This window comes from Hydra vulgaris, chromosome 06 (genome assembly GCF_038396675.1).
Source record: "Hydra vulgaris chromosome 06, alternate assembly HydraT2T_AEP".
Lineage (NCBI taxonomy): Eukaryota > Metazoa > Cnidaria > Hydrozoa > Anthoathecata > Hydridae > Hydra > Hydra vulgaris.
In genome coordinates, this window is record NC_088925.1 from 43645249 (window position 1) to 43663727 (window position 18479).

The 18479-nt window shown below is 27.1% G+C and overlaps 2 protein-coding genes across 4 annotated transcripts; one reads left to right on the forward strand and one right to left on the reverse strand.

Moving 5' to 3' along the window:
• Positions 1 to 10219: 10219 nt before the first annotated feature.
• On the reverse strand, positions 10220 to 13943 carry LOC136081881 (galaxin-like). Of its 2 annotated transcripts, none has more exons than XM_065800216.1 (3): positions 13654 to 13943; positions 13225 to 13406; positions 10220 to 11429 (listed from the first exon to the last, which is right to left on the reverse strand). In XM_065800216.1, exons 2-3 carry the CDS (start codon positions 13403 to 13405, stop codon positions 10408 to 10410), a joined length of 1203 nt encoding a protein of 400 aa, XP_065656288.1. In that variant the 5' UTR covers position 13406; positions 13654 to 13943; the 3' UTR covers positions 10220 to 10407. The 2 variants fall into 2 exon arrangements, with proteins under 2 accessions (XP_065656288.1, XP_065656289.1); XM_065800217.1 differs by having other exon boundaries at positions 13231 to 13406; positions 13654 to 13837.
• Positions 13944 to 14491: 548 nt separating this feature from the next.
• Positions 14492 to 18231, forward strand: LOC136081882 (galaxin-like). 2 transcript variants are annotated; one of them, XM_065800218.1, is made up of 3 exons: positions 14492 to 14796; positions 15044 to 15225; positions 17022 to 18231. In XM_065800218.1, the coding sequence occupies exons 2-3, from the start codon at positions 15045 to 15047 to the stop codon at positions 18041 to 18043; spliced, it is 1203 nt and encodes a 400-aa protein (XP_065656290.1). In that variant the 5' UTR covers positions 14492 to 14796; position 15044; the 3' UTR covers positions 18044 to 18231. The 2 variants fall into 2 exon arrangements, with proteins under 2 accessions (XP_065656290.1, XP_065656291.1); XM_065800219.1 differs by having other exon boundaries at positions 14613 to 14796; positions 15044 to 15219.
• The last annotated feature ends 248 nt before the right edge of the window (positions 18232 to 18479 follow it).

The window sequence follows — 18479 nt, forward strand, 5'->3', positions numbered from 1 at the left end:
TTTTTCTTCTTTTATATTATGTATAGAAAAAACATTGACTGAAAGCTGTCTCACATAATAAAGTTGATGGACAGGAATTTTTGGCAAGCTTATCGTCTTCATATAGTCACATTTTAACTTTACATTTAAACTAATGCCAATGCACAGTGGGCCAGTAGGTGGACAAAATGGGAAAAATTTTAGTTGTCTAATCTTGAAAACCTATTTAGTTTTAGTATCTATATATATTAGGAGAAATCTATTGATAATTTATTTATATTAAATCCCTTAGTTACCAGGACTCTAAGCATTTGAATATTGAGATAAAATAAAAAAATAAAAAAATTATAAATAAGTAATTAACGGTGACATCAACGTTGTGTTATATTTCAATTACATCTACGTTTTTGAAACAAAAAATTAGTACATGTTATTCTAGAGTATTTAGAGATAAGAAAAACCAATGTGTGAAATAAATTTGTTATAGCATGTTATCTCAGTTATACTTTGAAAATCACAGATTAAAAAAAAAAATTTCTTAAGAAACTTATTTTTTGCCGCACAATAACTAATAATTACCACAATTTGCCATGTGTTGTCTTATATTTATTTGAGCTATATGATGCTTCAATCGAGTTTTAATTGACTGCTCGTCCCCTTAAATCCCCGTTCAGATTTTATGTATGTTTTAACTTGGTTGCTATGGTACTAAATTTTGCATAGCAACAACTCATTTTTACATTAACGTTGTTTTAACAGTATTTTACTTGCGCTAAATACACAATATTGGGGGTATGTATTAAAATGAGATTCAGAATTCTTATGAGGTTAACTTTTTTTGGTTACTATGGATACCTTATTTTGCATAACATAGCAACAACATATTTTCGGTAGTTGTTAGTAATTTAATTACTAACACTGACAGTAATTTAATTACTTTTAATTTTAATTACTAACACTTGTAGTAACTTAATTACTAACAAGTATTAGTAGTCCAGGCGGCATATATATTATAACATTTTACTTTTAAATACAAAATACTTGTTACAATAATTATTTAGATATGGTTTTGTTAAACTTAGACATTCATAATTTTCTCCAAAAAAACAATCTTAGTATTTCAAAACAAAATATTACTGAAGATATATTAAAATTTATTCAGCCAAAATTTGCTGATTTTAAAGACGTTGATTTTAGACATGCTGTTCAACGATTTGTTTACTTGTATAAAAAAAAGTGGAAATCAGCAAACTATACTGTGAAAAATTTTGAAAAGAAGTTTGTGAACTGGCTTAATGAATATTTAATTGTCAGAAAAAAAGACAATGAACCAACTGCAAGTAGACGTGGTCGAAAACCAGTTGCATTTGATAATAGTTCTAGTAAAACTAAAAAACGGCGTGTATCTTGTTTAATTGAATCTCATTCATCCAATGAATTATTTTTTGCTGCTAATAAAAAATTTAGAGATGAATCTGTTGTTATTGCTGCCAAGAATGTTTTAAATATATCAAATACAGATAAAGCAACTAAATATTCAGCAGACGAAGCACTGGCTTTAATAATTGATGCAAGTCTGACAAAAGCTTCCTATCAATTGATTAGAAGCGGAGCCTTGGAGAAAGAATATAACATCTACCCCGCTTACAATGATGTCAGAGATGCAAAATTGAAATGTTATCCTGCAAACATAACAGTGGAGGACTATTCAGCTTCAGTTCCTTTGAAAGATTTAATGACTCATACTTTGCAAAGAATCTGTGCAGTTCAGGAACCTGTGCTAAGGCACTTGATATTGAACGACAAAGCAATAAAAACAATGACACTAACGTGTAAGGCTGGTTTTGATGGTGCTACTGGCCAAAGCATTTATAAACAAGTTTTATCAGAACCCGACATTAACAGAGATTTAAAGCGTGAAGAATCATTATTTATTACTTGTCTTGTCCCATTGGATTTGATTGCATTTAACAACAGCAACGAAAAGGCGCCTATTTGGAGAAATCAAAAGTCGTCCTCCACAGCCTATTGTAGACCCATAAGATTTGCATACAAAATGGAATCCAAGGAATCTGTGATTGAAGAAGATCAGCACATTAAAAGTGAGATAGAAAGCTTGGGTATGATTTTATTAGAGGTTTGCGGATCTTTTATTGAAGTGAATTGTATTATTGAACTTACAATGATTGATGGGAAGGTTCGAACAATATTATCTGAAAAAAATAACTCATACCAATGCTGTTCAGTGTGTGGTGTCTCTCCAAAAAATATGAATAGTCTTGATATCCTTAATATAGATTATACTAACAGAGAGTTCAAATATGGTCTTTCCAGTCTTCATGCATGGATTCGATTTTTTGAGATGTTATTGCACATTGCATATAAAAAAGAAACAAGAAAGTGGCAAGCAAGATCTAAAGAGCACAAAGAAAAGGCATCTGTAGCTAAACAAAAGATTCAGACTGATTTTATGAACAAAATGGGACTTGTTGTTGATTTCCCTAAAAGTGGTGGTTCTTGAACAAGTAATAATGGCAATACCTCAAGGCGTGCTTTTGCAGCATATGAACAAACAGCTGAAATTCTGGGTATTGACCAAAACCTTATATTCAGATTTTACATTATCTTGGTAACGCTCCCTTCAGGATATGAAATAGACTGCTTAAAGTTCAAGGATTATTGTTTTGACACTTTTAGACTATATGTGTCCCTTTATCCATGGTATTACATGGCTCAATCAGTTCACAAAGTATTGATACATGGACATGACATAATTAAAAGCCTTACATTACCCATCGGACTTATGTCAGAGGAAGCTCAAGAGGCTAGAAATAAAGACTTTAAATCTTATCGCGAAAATTTCAGCCGAAAAACATCCAGAAAAGCAACAAATACTGATCTTATCAATAGACTCCTAGTTTCCAGTGATCCTGTTATTTCATCATTGCGTAAATCAACATCACACTAAACAAATCATAAAGCATTTCCTTCAGATGTTTTACAATTACTTAAACAATCTTCAAACGATATTATTGTTTTATATTTATTTGATGTAATTTAAAATTGACAATGTTTTCTTGCACTATTTTTTGCTTTTATTATTCCTAAAACATTATTTACCTAAATACTCAATTGTTATTCAATATAGGTGGGTCAAAAATCCGATAAGATATTCAAATATCAATTTACCACTTTGTAACTAAGGAAAGTATCCGGTAACTAAGCAATATAAGTATCCATAACAACTAAATTTAAAAAATTATCACTTTTGTAAGAAGTGTGATCTCATATTGGTACTCATGCCAAATTTAGTGAATATAGCACTTATAAAAATCTGCAGATAACAAAAGTAGGTTGTTGCTAAGCAAAATAAAGGTATCCATAGCAACGAAATAAAAAAATATTACCTTCATAAAAAGCGCAGACATCATATTAGTACTCATACTAATTTTAGTGAATATAGCTCTAATATTAAATTAGTTATGAATTTTGTCCAGTAAAAGTGCATTCTGGCCCACTGTGTAACGTAAGCTTAAAAGAACAAATTTTTATGTCTTATAACCGAAAAAAATAAACATAGGAAGTAAGCGGACGTGTTTTATTTGACAACTGTAAAAAAGTTTAATTCTCAGAAAATTTATAGTAAGATTTACATATATATATATATATATATATATACGTATATATATATATACATTCAAAAACTGTTAAAGAAAATGTTTTCAGATTATAGAAAAAGGGCGTTTATAGAAAACAAAAAAGAAACAGCCATAATATTAAAAGAACAAGAAAAAACTGTTATTGACATATTAAGTCCAAACACAAAGATCCTCAATGAAAGACTAGACAAAGTTAAACAAAAATTTAATGGCAACGCTAGCAAGGTAATGGTATTAGTATTATTAAATTTCCATGATGAGTTATTTAATAAAAAACAGCAATTGAACGCTCTAAAAAAGATACATTGTTAAGTGAAAACATCAAGGAAAAACACAGTAAATTAGATGATAGATCTAGAAGAAAGAATCTACTAATCGATGAATTGTCAGAAAACGATAAAGAAACCTTGAATGAAACGGAAGAATAAGTTCAATCACTTTTCACAGTTAAATTAGGATTAACTGGAATTGATATTGAGCGTGCTCATTGAACTGGATTAAAAAAAGATGGACGCCCCAGAACAATTGTATTAAGTTTGCTAATGTATAAAGACAAAATGAAGATTCTCCAAGAATCATACAGACTCAAAGGAACTAAAACATACGTGATTGAAGAGATTCTCCCTTGAAACTGTGAATAAAAGAAAAAGATTATTGACTGATATAAAGGAGAGACGATTAAATGGTGAAACTGTTTATGTCAGGTATGACATAATTATTGTTTCAAAAATCTCTTTTTCTAAACTTAATGAAAAAAAAATCAAACAAAAATTAATATATTTAAATAAATATTTAACTTTTGTTATATATTTATATATTTATAAAATGGCGGAAAATAACCTTTTAAATATTTTTGATACATCTACTAAAAAAAACACGGCACTTTTAACAAATAACAATGACCCTGATGTGAATTATTTTAACAATTTTTCAATAGTAACTAATTATTTTAATGTAAATGAAGCATCTAATTATTTAAAATCTTCTCTCTCTTGTTTTTCATTATTAAATTTGAACATCAGAAGCATGAGTCAAAGCTTTTAAAACCTAAAGCTAATCTTAAACAACTTTAACTATAAGTTTTGTGTAATCTGCTTAACGGAAACATGGCGTCAAAACGGAGATTAATGTAACTCTAATTTTTTTTTATCTGTATATAATTCAATACAACAACCTAGGAAAAGTTGAATTGGTGGAGGCGTATGCATTTTTATTCCTAATTCTTTAATCAAAAAACCTCAGTATCAATGATGCAGATTGCGAGTCATTAACAATTGAAATAATCAACCAAAAAACAAAAAGTTTTTCTATAACTGCACTTTACAGACCACCTAATGGTAGTTTTAATACATTTGATAACCACTTAAAGAATATATTATTAAAAGTCATTAAAAAGCACGTTTATTTAACAGGTTATTTTAACATAGATATCCAAAAATAATGATTGCTACGCTAAACAATGAATCTCTTAGGAGTAATATTTGATGAACATTTTAATTGGAATTATCATATAATGCTCATTAAAAACAAAGTTTCTAAAACAATAAGTATTATGCATAAAAAAAAACATCAACTTAGTAAAAAATGTTTAAAAGATATATATTACTCATTCATCCACTGTTACATAAGCTATTGTAATATTGTTTGGGCAAGTACTCGCGCTTCAGCATTAAAAAAATATATTTCAAAGAAAAATCAGCATGAAGATTTTTATGTAATGTGCATAAATACGTTCACCCCAGGCCGTTTCTCCAAGAAATTAAAGAACTTAATGACTATGAACTAAACCTCTTCAAAAATTTATTACATATGTTTAAATATCAAAATGACATACATCCAAAAATTTTAAATAATCGCTTTTCAAAAATTAACCATAAATAGTTAACGAGATGCTCCGTTTACAACTTTATTTTAATTTAAAGTCAGATCTTTAAAAAGCAGATTACTCAATTTCATATGGAGGACCTTTTTAATGGAATACAGTTCTTGATGAAAATATGAAAGTATAAACACAGTATATTCTTTTTAAAATGTTGTTAAAATATATTTGCTTGGCTTACCAGACACAAACATGTTTTTGTATTTTTAACAGGAAAATAAATTTTCGAAAAAACAAAATAAAAGTTTTTTTATATTATTTCGGAGTTTTGGGATTTCCTTTTAATTGATTCTTACTATCAAATCTTTTTTATTGAAGTTCCTTGATTTCTTTTTCTTTTTATTCTATTGTAGTTATTTCATATTGTTTTATAATTTGAGAAAGTATATATTTATATAAAGTAAACTTGTTAAAAAAAAAACAAAAAAAACACTTTACGTTTACTACATGGGCTTGATGATAAGACTACTGTCTTCTACTTGATCTTGTCATTCTTTTATATTATATTTTGAAGTTTGTAAATAAGAACGCTGTAAAATGCTTATATATGACAAATAAATGAATAAAAAAACATTACGTCTTTTAACATTAGAACAAATTACAATGAAATATTTTAATAAATGATGGAGATCTCCTCTTTTTTTTAAAATCAACTTTAAGCAGCCGCGGCAAAATGTTTAGAGCGATTGCTTAAGAAGAAAAACATCCAAAATTTGAGACAATGTCTGGGCATAAAGGTCATGGTAAGGAGGGAGGCGTAAACGTCCTTCCTAAATGTTTTTCCGCGGTCTCCGTGACAAGAACTTCTTGTGGCACTTATAAATAAGTTATAAAAAAAAAATCAACAAGTAAACATTGTGACTATCATCAGTTAGTTGATGATGCAGTTTGAAAAAGACATACTTTAATAGATCTTATCAGTTTTTCTACCAAAAAGTGCATCAATATATTTCACCACTTCTTCAGAATATTCAGACAGACGTGTTTCGTAATACTTACTGGTATAATATCCTCGTTAGCAATTAGAACAGTTGATTCATTTTCATTAAATTTACATTCAATTATTCAAGATTCTTCTTGTTACAGAAAGTGTTTCTGTAGCATCGTGACCTAAAAAATTCCAGTTTTTATGTTTTTACCATTAGTTGTATACAAACAAAAGGCTAATATGTTGTCATAAACTGCTTCGCTGACGGATTAATGTAAAAACCATCTTAACTTCTAACAGTGTTTAAAGAACAGTTTAATGTGATCTTGACTCAGTGCTAATGAGAACTTGAATTTGCTCTATGGAGATAAAAAAAAAAACAAAAAAAACACTTTACGTTTACTACATGGGCTTGATGATAAGACTACTGTCTTCTACTTGATCTTGTCATTCTTTTATATTATATTTTGAAGTTTGTAAATAAGAACGCTGTAAAATGCTTATATATGACAAATAAATGAATAAAAAAACATTACGTCTTTTAACATTAGAACAAATTACAATGAAATATTTTAATAAATGATGGAGATCTCCTCTTTTTTTTAAAATCAACTTTAAGCAGCCGCGGCAAAATGTTTAGAGCGATTGCTTAAGAAGAAAAACATCCAAAATTTGAGACAATGTCTGGGCATAAAGGTCATGGTAAGGAGGGAGGCGTAAACGTCCTTCCTAAATGTTTTTCCGCGGTCTCCGTGACAAGAACTTCTTGTGGCACTTATAAATAAGTTATAAAAAAAAATCAACAAGTAAACATTGTGACTATCATCAGTTAGTTGATGATGCAGTTTGAAAAAGACATACTTTAATAGATCTTATCAGTTTTTCTACCAAAAAGTGCATCAATATATTTCACCACTTCTTCAGAATATTCAGACAGACGTGTTTCGTAATACTTACTGGTATAATATCCTCGTTAGCAATTAGAACAGTTGATTCATTTTCATTAAATTTACATTCAATTATTCAAGATTCTTCTTGTTACAGAAAGTGTTTCTGTAGCATCGTGACCTAAAAAATTCCAGTTTTTATGTTTTTACCATTAGTTGTATACAAACAAAAGGCTAATATGTTGTCATAAACTGCTTCGCTGACGGATTAATGTAAAAACCATCTTAACTTCTAACAGTGTTTAAAGAACAGTTTAATGTGATCTTGACTCAGTGCTAATGAGAACTTGAATTTGCTCTATGGAGATAAAATTAAGTATCGGCTTAGTTGAATATCTGATTGAGGGCTGGAAATAAAGCTTTTTGATTGGTCTTATATATTAATTTATCAGCGCTATCAATCAAACTGGACAGGTAAAACAACATACAAAATGGAATCAATTTCTTTTAGATATTTTGAAGAGATGACAGATTTATGTGATATACCAATAAAACTCCCACGGTTTAGTAAATCAAAAGTTTTTTTCTCAAAGTTTAATTAAATATATAGTTGGTCCACAGTCTTGAAATTCCTGAAATCTTGAAATTTCGATTTATTTCGCTCAGACTCGGCAATACTTTAACTTTATTTTCATCTTTTATTGCTACCATTCCATATGGTGTTTTTTCAGTTTTTTAGCAACATGAATTCCTTTTTTTTGATCGAAGCTCGTACAATTGTTCAGTGAAAGGATAATTTATAATCCAATTGTTACTGTCTTTTTTGCAGTTTCTTTTCATCAAAGCAATTTCTAACCATTAACCTGTGGCAAACATTATAAATTAAAAATACTAGTTCTGCACTTAATGATGTTGAAAGTATGGTTATAGATTTTTTATATCAATGTCAGCATCAAGAATCTTCATCATAAACTTGCAACCATGAAAAGTTAAGAATAGAACTATAACTCCAGTGTCATGATTTTTAATGAGAAAATCAGAAATAATATTTGTTTCCTCTTTTGAACTAAGCATATTTCACGGTCAAAAAGAGACATTTTTCTATAACGAAACCCTAAAAACTAAAATTTCATTTTTTTTTTTTTTATTATAACAGTTTATTATATTGAAAAAAACAATCTAAGGGAAAAAAAACACATGTGTTTTAAATAAATTTCATTACATAATTACGCCGATAATTTTAAATAATAAAGGTTAAAATTGTTTTTTTCCGATCGATTTTGTAAAATATTCACTGAAGATCTTAAAAACCTAATTGGCAGTCTCGTTAGAAGACATACTTAACGGAAGAGTAAATAATTCAATGACTTCAGAGTAAAAAATCAAAATCTTATGACGTGTTTGGGTCAATGGTTACCAAGGGTAAACAACTACATAGAGCGTTTGTTGTTGTTGTTGTTGTTGTTGTTGTTGTTGTTGTTGTTGTTGTTGTTGTTGTTGTTGTTGTTGTTGTTGTTGTTGCTGTTGTTGTTTTTATTGTTGTTGTTGTTATTTATTTTGCCTTTTACTATAAATACAATTTTCATATATATGCATATACAATGAAATAAATAGCTGGAGCTAGAAAAAGACATTATGTTTTATCACTGAGCACCATTTTTATAAAATTGTTATTTAAAAATATTTTTTAATAACGACGTAAATATATAAACTCAAAAATAAATTATCGCATTGTTTTATATATATTTTAATACATGAAGAGACAAATAGTAAAAGCTGAACTGCGAGCATTTTCTCTAGTTGCAAAAAGCAAATAAATATTGCACACATACACATACCATTCTGAGAGAAAGGTAATATCATTAATAAACTTTGTAAAATGGACTTTGATATTAAAAAATATTTTCTAATTTCTCTTAATTTTTTTATTTGAGTTTAACTTTGTTTAAAAGAAACAATTAACTAGCATAGTGTAATCAATAAGTTTCTCGACAGAATTTCTTAAATTTTGATGAGTAAATGTCATAACAAAATAGCATTGTGGCTGCCCCTCCTATTCATGGTTGGTCTATGACAAGACTCATCCATTTTAAAAAAGTTCAGTTCGGACATCAACTTTTCTAAGTTTAACAATGTTTTTTTTGCTTTCAGTTGCAAGCTGAAGTTGCACTAGCTTGCAACTTCAGCTTGCAACGTTATGATTAGTATCTTATGAAAAATATGGAACATACATTCTATAAACTTTATCTAAGCATGCAAAGTTGAAATGCCATGTGTGATATTACCTTTTTAAGTTTGTTTTTGAAATACTAAAGATAGATTGTTCATTTCGAATATATACATGTGTATGTATATAACAGAAATAAAATCTTAGTTTTGTGTATGTCATATGTGAATGTCTTTTTCAATAAATTATGGATTTACCTAAAAATACTTTGCTGATTCTAAACTTTTGCATGAGACTGTAGTTTTTTTCAACTATTTCTTTCAATATGATTTCAATAAGGATTCTCAGAGTTGTTTTAGTAAGAGATTTATTTTTTAAATTTTCCGATTAAACTTATGTATTCGTTGTATAAAGCCTCATTTATTTTTTAAAAAAACTTGATGTTAGATTTCCGTTTTTTTTCTTCTTGATGAGTTTCTAATATTATTAGTAGTCGATGACCAATTTTATCTTGATTTCTTTTTTTTCGATTCTGAAATATTTACGTAAATGTTAACACTTCATGCGATAAATTGCCGGGTGAGTAGGGGTGGGTGGGTGGTATGTTGATGTTATAACTTAGTTTTATTATTTTTTTAAACTTATTGCACTACTTTACCTTTAATTTTCCATTCTGGGTATATAAAAGAAACAATAAAAATATATAAAAAAAACAACATATTAACTTAAATTTTTATTTTACAGTAACACCAAAATTACAAGTTATCAAATAAATTAAGATTGTAAATAAAATAGTTCTGGTCTTTACCTTAACTTTACTAATCATTAGAATAACAAATAAAGTTTGATTGACAACTACACTACGGTATAAAAAAATAAAAAATGTAATATGTTTGTCAAACTGATATTTAAATTTGTTCTTCGATGCCATCAATATCTTTAAAACCAGCTTCATTACTATTGTTGTTTTCATTGCCAACTTGATTGCTATCAATATCTTCAAAATCAGCATCGTTATTATATTGATAATTTATTTTTCGAGGATGGTAAGTATATTTAGAATGCAGAGTATTACATTTAGATTTGATGTTTTGCACACGTTTTCCACAAACTTTATATTCGTTTTTTAAGTAAGGTGTGCCATTATGACAAAAGTTTTCACTTGCAAGGTACACATTGCCTCCACAAACTTCATAGAGACTGGTTTCATACATTTTACCGCCGTTACAAAACTGCGACTTTATGTTGTATACGCTTGATCCGCATGTTTTATATTCGTTTTTTAAGTATGGTTTGCCTTCATGACAAAAGTTTTCACTTGCAAGGTACACATTGCCTCCACAAACTTCATAGAGACTGGTTTCATACATTTTACCGCCGTTACAAAACTGCGACTTTATGTTGTATACGCTTGATCCGCATGTTTTATATTCGTTTTTTAAGTATGGTTTGCCTTCATGACAAAAGTTTTCACTTGCAAGGTACACATTGCCTCCACAAACTTCATAGAGACTGGTTTCATACATTTTACCGCCGTTACAAAACTGCGACTTTATGTTGTATACGCTTGATCCGCATGTTTTATATTCGTTTTTTAAGTATGGTTTGCCTTCATGACAAAAGTTTTCACTTGCAAGGTACACATTGCCTCCACAAGCTTCATAGAGACTGGTTTCATACATTTTACCGCCGTTACAAAACTGCGACTTTATGTTGTATACGCTTGATCCGCATGTTTTATATTCGTTTTTTAAGTATGGTTTGCCTTCATGACAAAAGTTTTCACTTGCAAGGTACACGTTTTCTCCACAAACTTCGTAAAGACTATATTTGTATAGAGTATCTCCCTTACAGAAATACGTTTTGGTATCGTATGCATTCTTTCCACATAACTTATTTTGTGCGTAGTATTGTTCGGATTTTAATTGATCTAAAATAAAATGTTGGTAAATTTGTTTAATACTTTCTTCAAATAAATATTTCTTTTCTTTATAAACCATGAATACTATTTTAAGGAAATAAGGAATAAATTCAGAAAATGATATATACAGCTGGTTATAGGTAAAATGCAAAGCTTGAGCTGCTACCTAGTATAAAGCAAACTTTTTATATGAACTGAACAAATTAATTTTAAGAGCTACCAATAAATTATGAACTTAAAAATAATTAAGCTTTTATAGTAAATCTTTTCATATTGTTTAGACGATATTTCGTCTGACATTTTATTCCGTGAACTTCGGGAAGTTAGACGAGCAAACTTTGGTTAAAAAATCATGCAGAAAATTATTTGTTAAACATTTTTAGTGGTAGGAGTACTAAACGGCTTCTGTAAAACATTAAATAAAAATTGTTTTCCTTATTATTGCTACTACTAGATATTATATTATTATCAAAAATAAAATCATACTTTATAATATAAATAAAACTAAAGCATAGTTATTACACTCATCCTGTATATAAATACAAATATAGAAGTTTACAATTCTGCTAACCCCAGTATATATTGCATTGATAATATTGACAAAAAAAATTTTTTGAAACTAGGTTTTTAAACCATTTTTATTTAAAACATAAAACAGACTTTTTTACAAATAAATTGTATTTGTATATAACAAGAAAAAAATTACTTTTTGAAGACTTTTTTCTTTGTTATTATTAATTTGTTTTGTTTTTCATTTTTAAAATAATTTAAATTTTAATTATTACTGTCTGACTTTATGAATAAATTAAACAAAAAGTTTCGAAGCGAACTTACAAATGAAAATATGTATTTTCTAAAACTGATCAGCAAGCGGAAAATTAGTATAAATGATTTGACACGTTTATAAATAGATTATAAATGGTTACGTTTTATTAATTAATGAAAAAAAAAATGATTACATTTTAATAGATAATAGATATCTTAATATCAATAATCTATTATACTATTGACAGGTAATAGGTAAATGAAATAGCACAATAGGTATTTTGACTAAAAAGTTTGAAACAAAGTTAGATATCTTCATAGAAATCATTTTAATAGATAAAAATAGTAATAAAAGTAAAAAGTTGTATATATACGAATGAAAAATTATATAATTACAAAATTTAAACCATTAAAAGCTTATGTAGTTTTGTAACTATTGCTTTAACATGCTTACAAACCATGTATGTAAAAGCAATAAATTAATAATAAAGATATTTTATAATAAAAGCCAAAATTTTTAATTGTAACCCAAGGCCACTCGTTATGAAATTAAATAAAAACTTTTGCATAAAAGAACACACACACTCGTACAATTGTCTGTGCATATATGTATATATATATATATATATATATATATATATATATATATATATATATATATATATAATATATATATATATATATATATATATATATATATATATATATATATATATATACATATACATGTATATATATTCAAATATATATAGTTGGTTTATAGTTTAGAACCATATTAAATATGGTTTATTGAAATATTTTGATTCTTTCTTTTTTTCTTTTTGATTTTGCTATTTTTATTAACTGTAATTTGTTACGCTAAAAAGTTTTGCTATATTTTATATGATTTGTACTATTAATCCTGTTACTGTAAGTTACATTACAACAAAAATGTATACATAGTATATTATTAAAATTTAAAGCAAGGCTGCTTAAATGGCACTTTTGGTAATGTTTACCATATTATCAGAAAGAAAAAAAAAAGAAAATGAAAGGTTACCATTACTATTTTCATTTGTATTAAATTCTTCTTTTTCTCCAAACTCTTCATTGATATCGTTCATGGTGTTCTCTTGTTCGAAGGAAATAGTTTCACCAGGAAAGTCACTGTTTTTATCAGACATATAAGCATATGTCTGAAAAACAAGTAGCAAAACTCGCAAAAATTGGACTGAATTCATTCTATAAAAATGAATTTATGTTATACAATACATAACTCAATAAATACAAATTTTCTAAAAATTAAAAGTATAAAGATTGCAGTTGTTGGTACTTGTTGGAAGTATCGGTGCAACACGACAAATTCATGAGTAAATGTTTTTATTGCACAATGTGACATAATTATATTTAGTAATATACAGAAAAGATAGTTACGTTTTTTTTATATAAAATTAATAGATTTCTTTGAAGTAGAATAAAGTAATGTTACCTTAATCCTGCCAGCAAGTTTCAGAATGATCAGGTTAAGTTTGGTATCCAATTTTAAACAGAACTTTAAACCACAAACAACGTCTGGTCGGTTGTTTTATTATTTGCGTCACTTTTATATAGAACGCTTTTAAAGGAAAAACTTGCCAATTTACCAAAAAAGCTTTGTCTTAAAAATGACACGCGGAAATGCTAGTTGTGCAATGTTTTTTTATATTGCTTTTCTATTGCATTGCATAAATAATTTAATATAAAAAAATATAGTTTTCATTTATGTGTCGGTGTTAAAACAAAAAAAAAGAACGTCAACTATAAAGCTTGTATAAATTCTGCATAAAATTTGTTATATTTAAAAATTTAGTAAATCATTTACTGTAAAACTGAATGTACTTAACTTAAAATAGCAAATAATATTTAACAAAAATAAATTATAATAATTATAATAAAAATAAACTAGGTAATTATAGTATTTAAGATTCCCTTCTTAATTAAAGTAGAAAATAATGTTTATAACTTTTTAAGCAGTATAACTTTTTGTGATATTTTCTTTCAAAGCTAGCAACCACGTTTTTACTCTTAAATAATCATGTCGTTAATATAAAATCATGTCAATATTTCTTTTTCTTTCCCTAGGTTGGACCGCTAATGTTGTGCATGTGTCACGTTTTTATCAGAACGCATTATTGATACCTATTACTGTTTTGAGTAAAATTATTTAAGTTTGAAAGCAAATTATTAATTGCAATCGTAAAGTTGTAAAACTGCTATTAAATTAGACGATATAACAAAAAATGTAATTTTTTTATGAAATTATTTTAAATAGCTTTATTATTTATTATGACATTCTTTTTTTTGTTTTAACACCGACACATAAATGAAAACTATATTTTTTTATATTAAATTATTTATGCAATGCAATAGAAAAGCAATATAAAAAAACATTGCACAACTAGCATTTCCGCGTGTCATTTTTAAGACAAAGCTTTTTTGGTAAATTGGCAAGTTTTTCCTTTAAAAGCGTTCTATATAAAAGTGACGCAAATAATAAAACAACCGACCAGACGTTGTTTGTGGTTTAAAGTTCTGTTTAAAATTGGATACCAAACTTAACCTGATCATTCTGAAACTTGCTGGCAGGATTAAGGTAACATTACTTTATTCTACTTCAAAGAAATCTATTAATTTTATATAAAAAAAACGTAACTATCTTTTCTGTATATTACTAAATATAATTATGTCACATTGTGCAATAAAAACATTTACTCATGAATTTGTCGTGTTGCACCGATACTTCCAACAAGTACCAACAACTGCAATCTTTATACTTTTAATTTTTAGAAAATTTGTATTTATTGAGTTATGTATTGTATAACATAAATTCATTTTTATAGAATGAATTCAGTCCAATTTTTGCGAGTTTTGCTACTTGTTTTTCAGACATATGCTTATATGTCTGATAAAAACAGTGACTTTCCTGGTGAAACTATTTCCTTCGAACAAGAGAACACCATGAACGATATCAATGAAGAGTTTGGAGAAAAAGAAGAATTTAATACAAATGAAAATAGTAATGGTAACCTTTCATTTTCTTTTTTTTTTCTTTCTGATAATATGGTAAACATTACCAAAAGTGCCATTTAAGCAGCCTTGCTTTAAATTTTAATAATATACTATGTATACATTTTTGTTGTAATGTAACTTACAGTAACAGGATTAATAGTACAAATCATATAAAATATAGCAAAACTTTTTAGCGTAACAAATTACAGTTAATAAAAATAGCAAAATCAAAAAGAAAAAAAGAAAGAATCAAAATATTTCAATAAACCATATTTAATATGGTTCTAAACTATAAACCAACTATATATATTTGAATATATATACATGTATATGTATATATATATATATATATATATATATATATATATATATATATATATATATATATATATATATATATATATATATATATATATATATATATATATATATATATATATATACATATATGCACAGACAATTGTACGAGTGTGTGTGTTCTTTTATGCAAAAGTTTTTATTTAATTTCATAACGAGTGGCCTTGGGTTACAATTAAAAATTTTGGCTTTTATTATAAAATATCTTTATTATTAATTTATTGCTTTTACATACATGGTTTGTAAGCATGTTAAAGCAATAGTTACAAAACTACATAAGCTTTTAATGGTTTAAATTTTGTAATTATATAATTTTTCATTCGTATATATACAACTTTTTACTTTTATTACTATTTTTATCTATTAAAATGATTTCTATGAAGATATCTAACTTTGTTTCAAACTTTTTAGTCAAAATACCTATTGTGCTATTTCATTTACCTATTACCTGTCAATAGTATAATAGATTATTGATATTAAGATATCTATTATCTATTAAAATGTAATCATTTTTTTTTTCATTAATTAATAAAACGTAACCATTTATAATCTATTTATAAACGTGTCAAATCATTTATACTAATTTTCCGCTTGCTGATCAGTTTTAGAAAATACATATTTTCATTTGTAAGTTCGCTTCGAAACTTTTTGTTTAATTTATTCATAAAGTCAGACAGTAATAATTAAAATTTAAATTATTTTAAAAATGAAAAACAAAACAAATTAATAATAACAAAGAAAAAAGTCTTCAAAAAGTAATTTTTTTCTTGTTATATACAAATACAATTTATTTGTAAAAAAGTCTGTTTTATGTTTTAAATAAAAATGGTTTAAAAACCTAGTTTCAAAAAATTTTTTTTGTCAATATTATCAATGCAATATATACTGGGGTTAGCAGAATTGTAAACTTCTATATTTGTATTTATATACAGGATGAGTGTAATAACTATGCTTTAGTTTTATTTATATTATAAAGTATGATTTTATTTTTGATAATAATATAATATCTAGTAGTAGCAATAATAAGGAAAACAATTTTTATTTAATGTTTTACAGAAGCCGTTTAGTACTCCTACCACTAAAAATGTTTAACAAATAATTTTCTGCATGATTTTTTAACCAAAGTTTGCTCGTCTAACTTCCCGAAGTTCACGGAATAAAATGTCAGACGAAATATCGTCTAAACAATATGAAAAGATTTACTATAAAAGCTTAATTATTTTTAAGTTCATAATTTATTGGTAGCTCTTAAAATTAATTTGTTCAGTTCATATAAAAAGTTTGCTTTATACTAGGTAGCAGCTCAAGCTTTGCATTTTACCTATAACCAGCTGTATATATCATTTTCTGAATTTATTCCTTATTTCCTTAAAATAGTATTCATGGTTTATAAAGAAAAGAAATATTTATTTGAAGAAAGTATTAAACAAATTTACCAACATTTTATTTTAGATCAATTAAAATCCGAACAATACTACGCACAAAATAAGTTATGTGGAAAGAATGCATACGATACCAAAACGTATTTCTGTAAGGGAGATACTCTATACAAATATAGTCTTTACGAAGTTTGTGGAGAAAACGTGTACCTTGCAAGTGAAAACTTTTGTCATGAAGGCAAACCATACTTAAAAAACGAATATAAAACATGCGGATCAAGCGTATACAACATAAAGTCGCAGTTTTGTAACGGCGGTAAAATGTATGAAACCAGTCTCTATGAAGCTTGTGGAGGCAATGTGTACCTTGCAAGTGAAAACTTTTGTCATGAAGGCAAACCATACTTAAAAAACGAATATAAAACATGCGGATCAAGCGTATACAACATAAAGTCGCAGTTTTGTAACGGCGGTAAAATGTATGAAACCAGTCTCTATGAAGTTTGTGGAGGCAATGTGTACCTTGCAAGTGAAAACTTTTGTCATGAAGGCAAACCATACTTAAAAAACGAATATAAAACATGCGGATCAAGCGTATACAACATAAAGTCGCAGTTTTGTAACGGCGGTAAAATGTATGAAACCAGTCTCTATGAAGTTTGTGGAGGCAATGTGTACCTTGCAAGTGAAAACTTTTGTCATGAAGGCAAACCATACTTAAAAAACGAATATAAAACATGCGGATCAAGCGTATACAACATAAAGTCGCAGTTTTGTAACGGCGGTAAAATGTATGAAACCAGTCTCTATGAAGTTTGTGGAGGCAATGTGTACCTTGCAAGTGAAAACTTTTGTCATAATGGCACACCTTACTTAAAAAACGAATATAAAGTTTGTGGAAAACGTGTGCAAAACATCAAATCTAAATGTAATACTCTGCATTCTAAATATACTTACCATCCTCGAAAAATAAATTATCAATATAATAACGATGCTGATTTTGAAGATATTGATAGCAATCAAGTTGGCAATGAAAACAACAATAGTAATGAAGCTGGTTTTAAAGATATTGATGGCATCGAAGAACAAATTTAAATATCAGTTTGACAAACATATTACATTTTTTATTTTTTTATACCGTAGTGTAGTTGTCAATCAAACTTTATTTGTTATTCTAATGATTAGTAAAGTTAAGGTAAAGACCAGAACTATTTTATTTACAATCTTAATTTATTTGATAACTTGTAATTTTGGTGTTACTGTAAAATAAAAATTTAAGTTAATATGTTGTTTTTTTTATATATTTTTATTGTTTCTTTTATATACCCAGAATGGAAAATTAAAGGTAAAGTAGTGCAATAAGTTTAAAAAAATAATAAAACTAAGTTATAACATCAACATACCACCCACCCACCCCTACTCACCCGGCAATTTATCGCATGAAGTGTTAACATTTACGTAAATATTTCAGAATCGAAAAAAAAGAAATCAAGATAAAATTGGTCATCGACTACTAATAATATTAGAAACT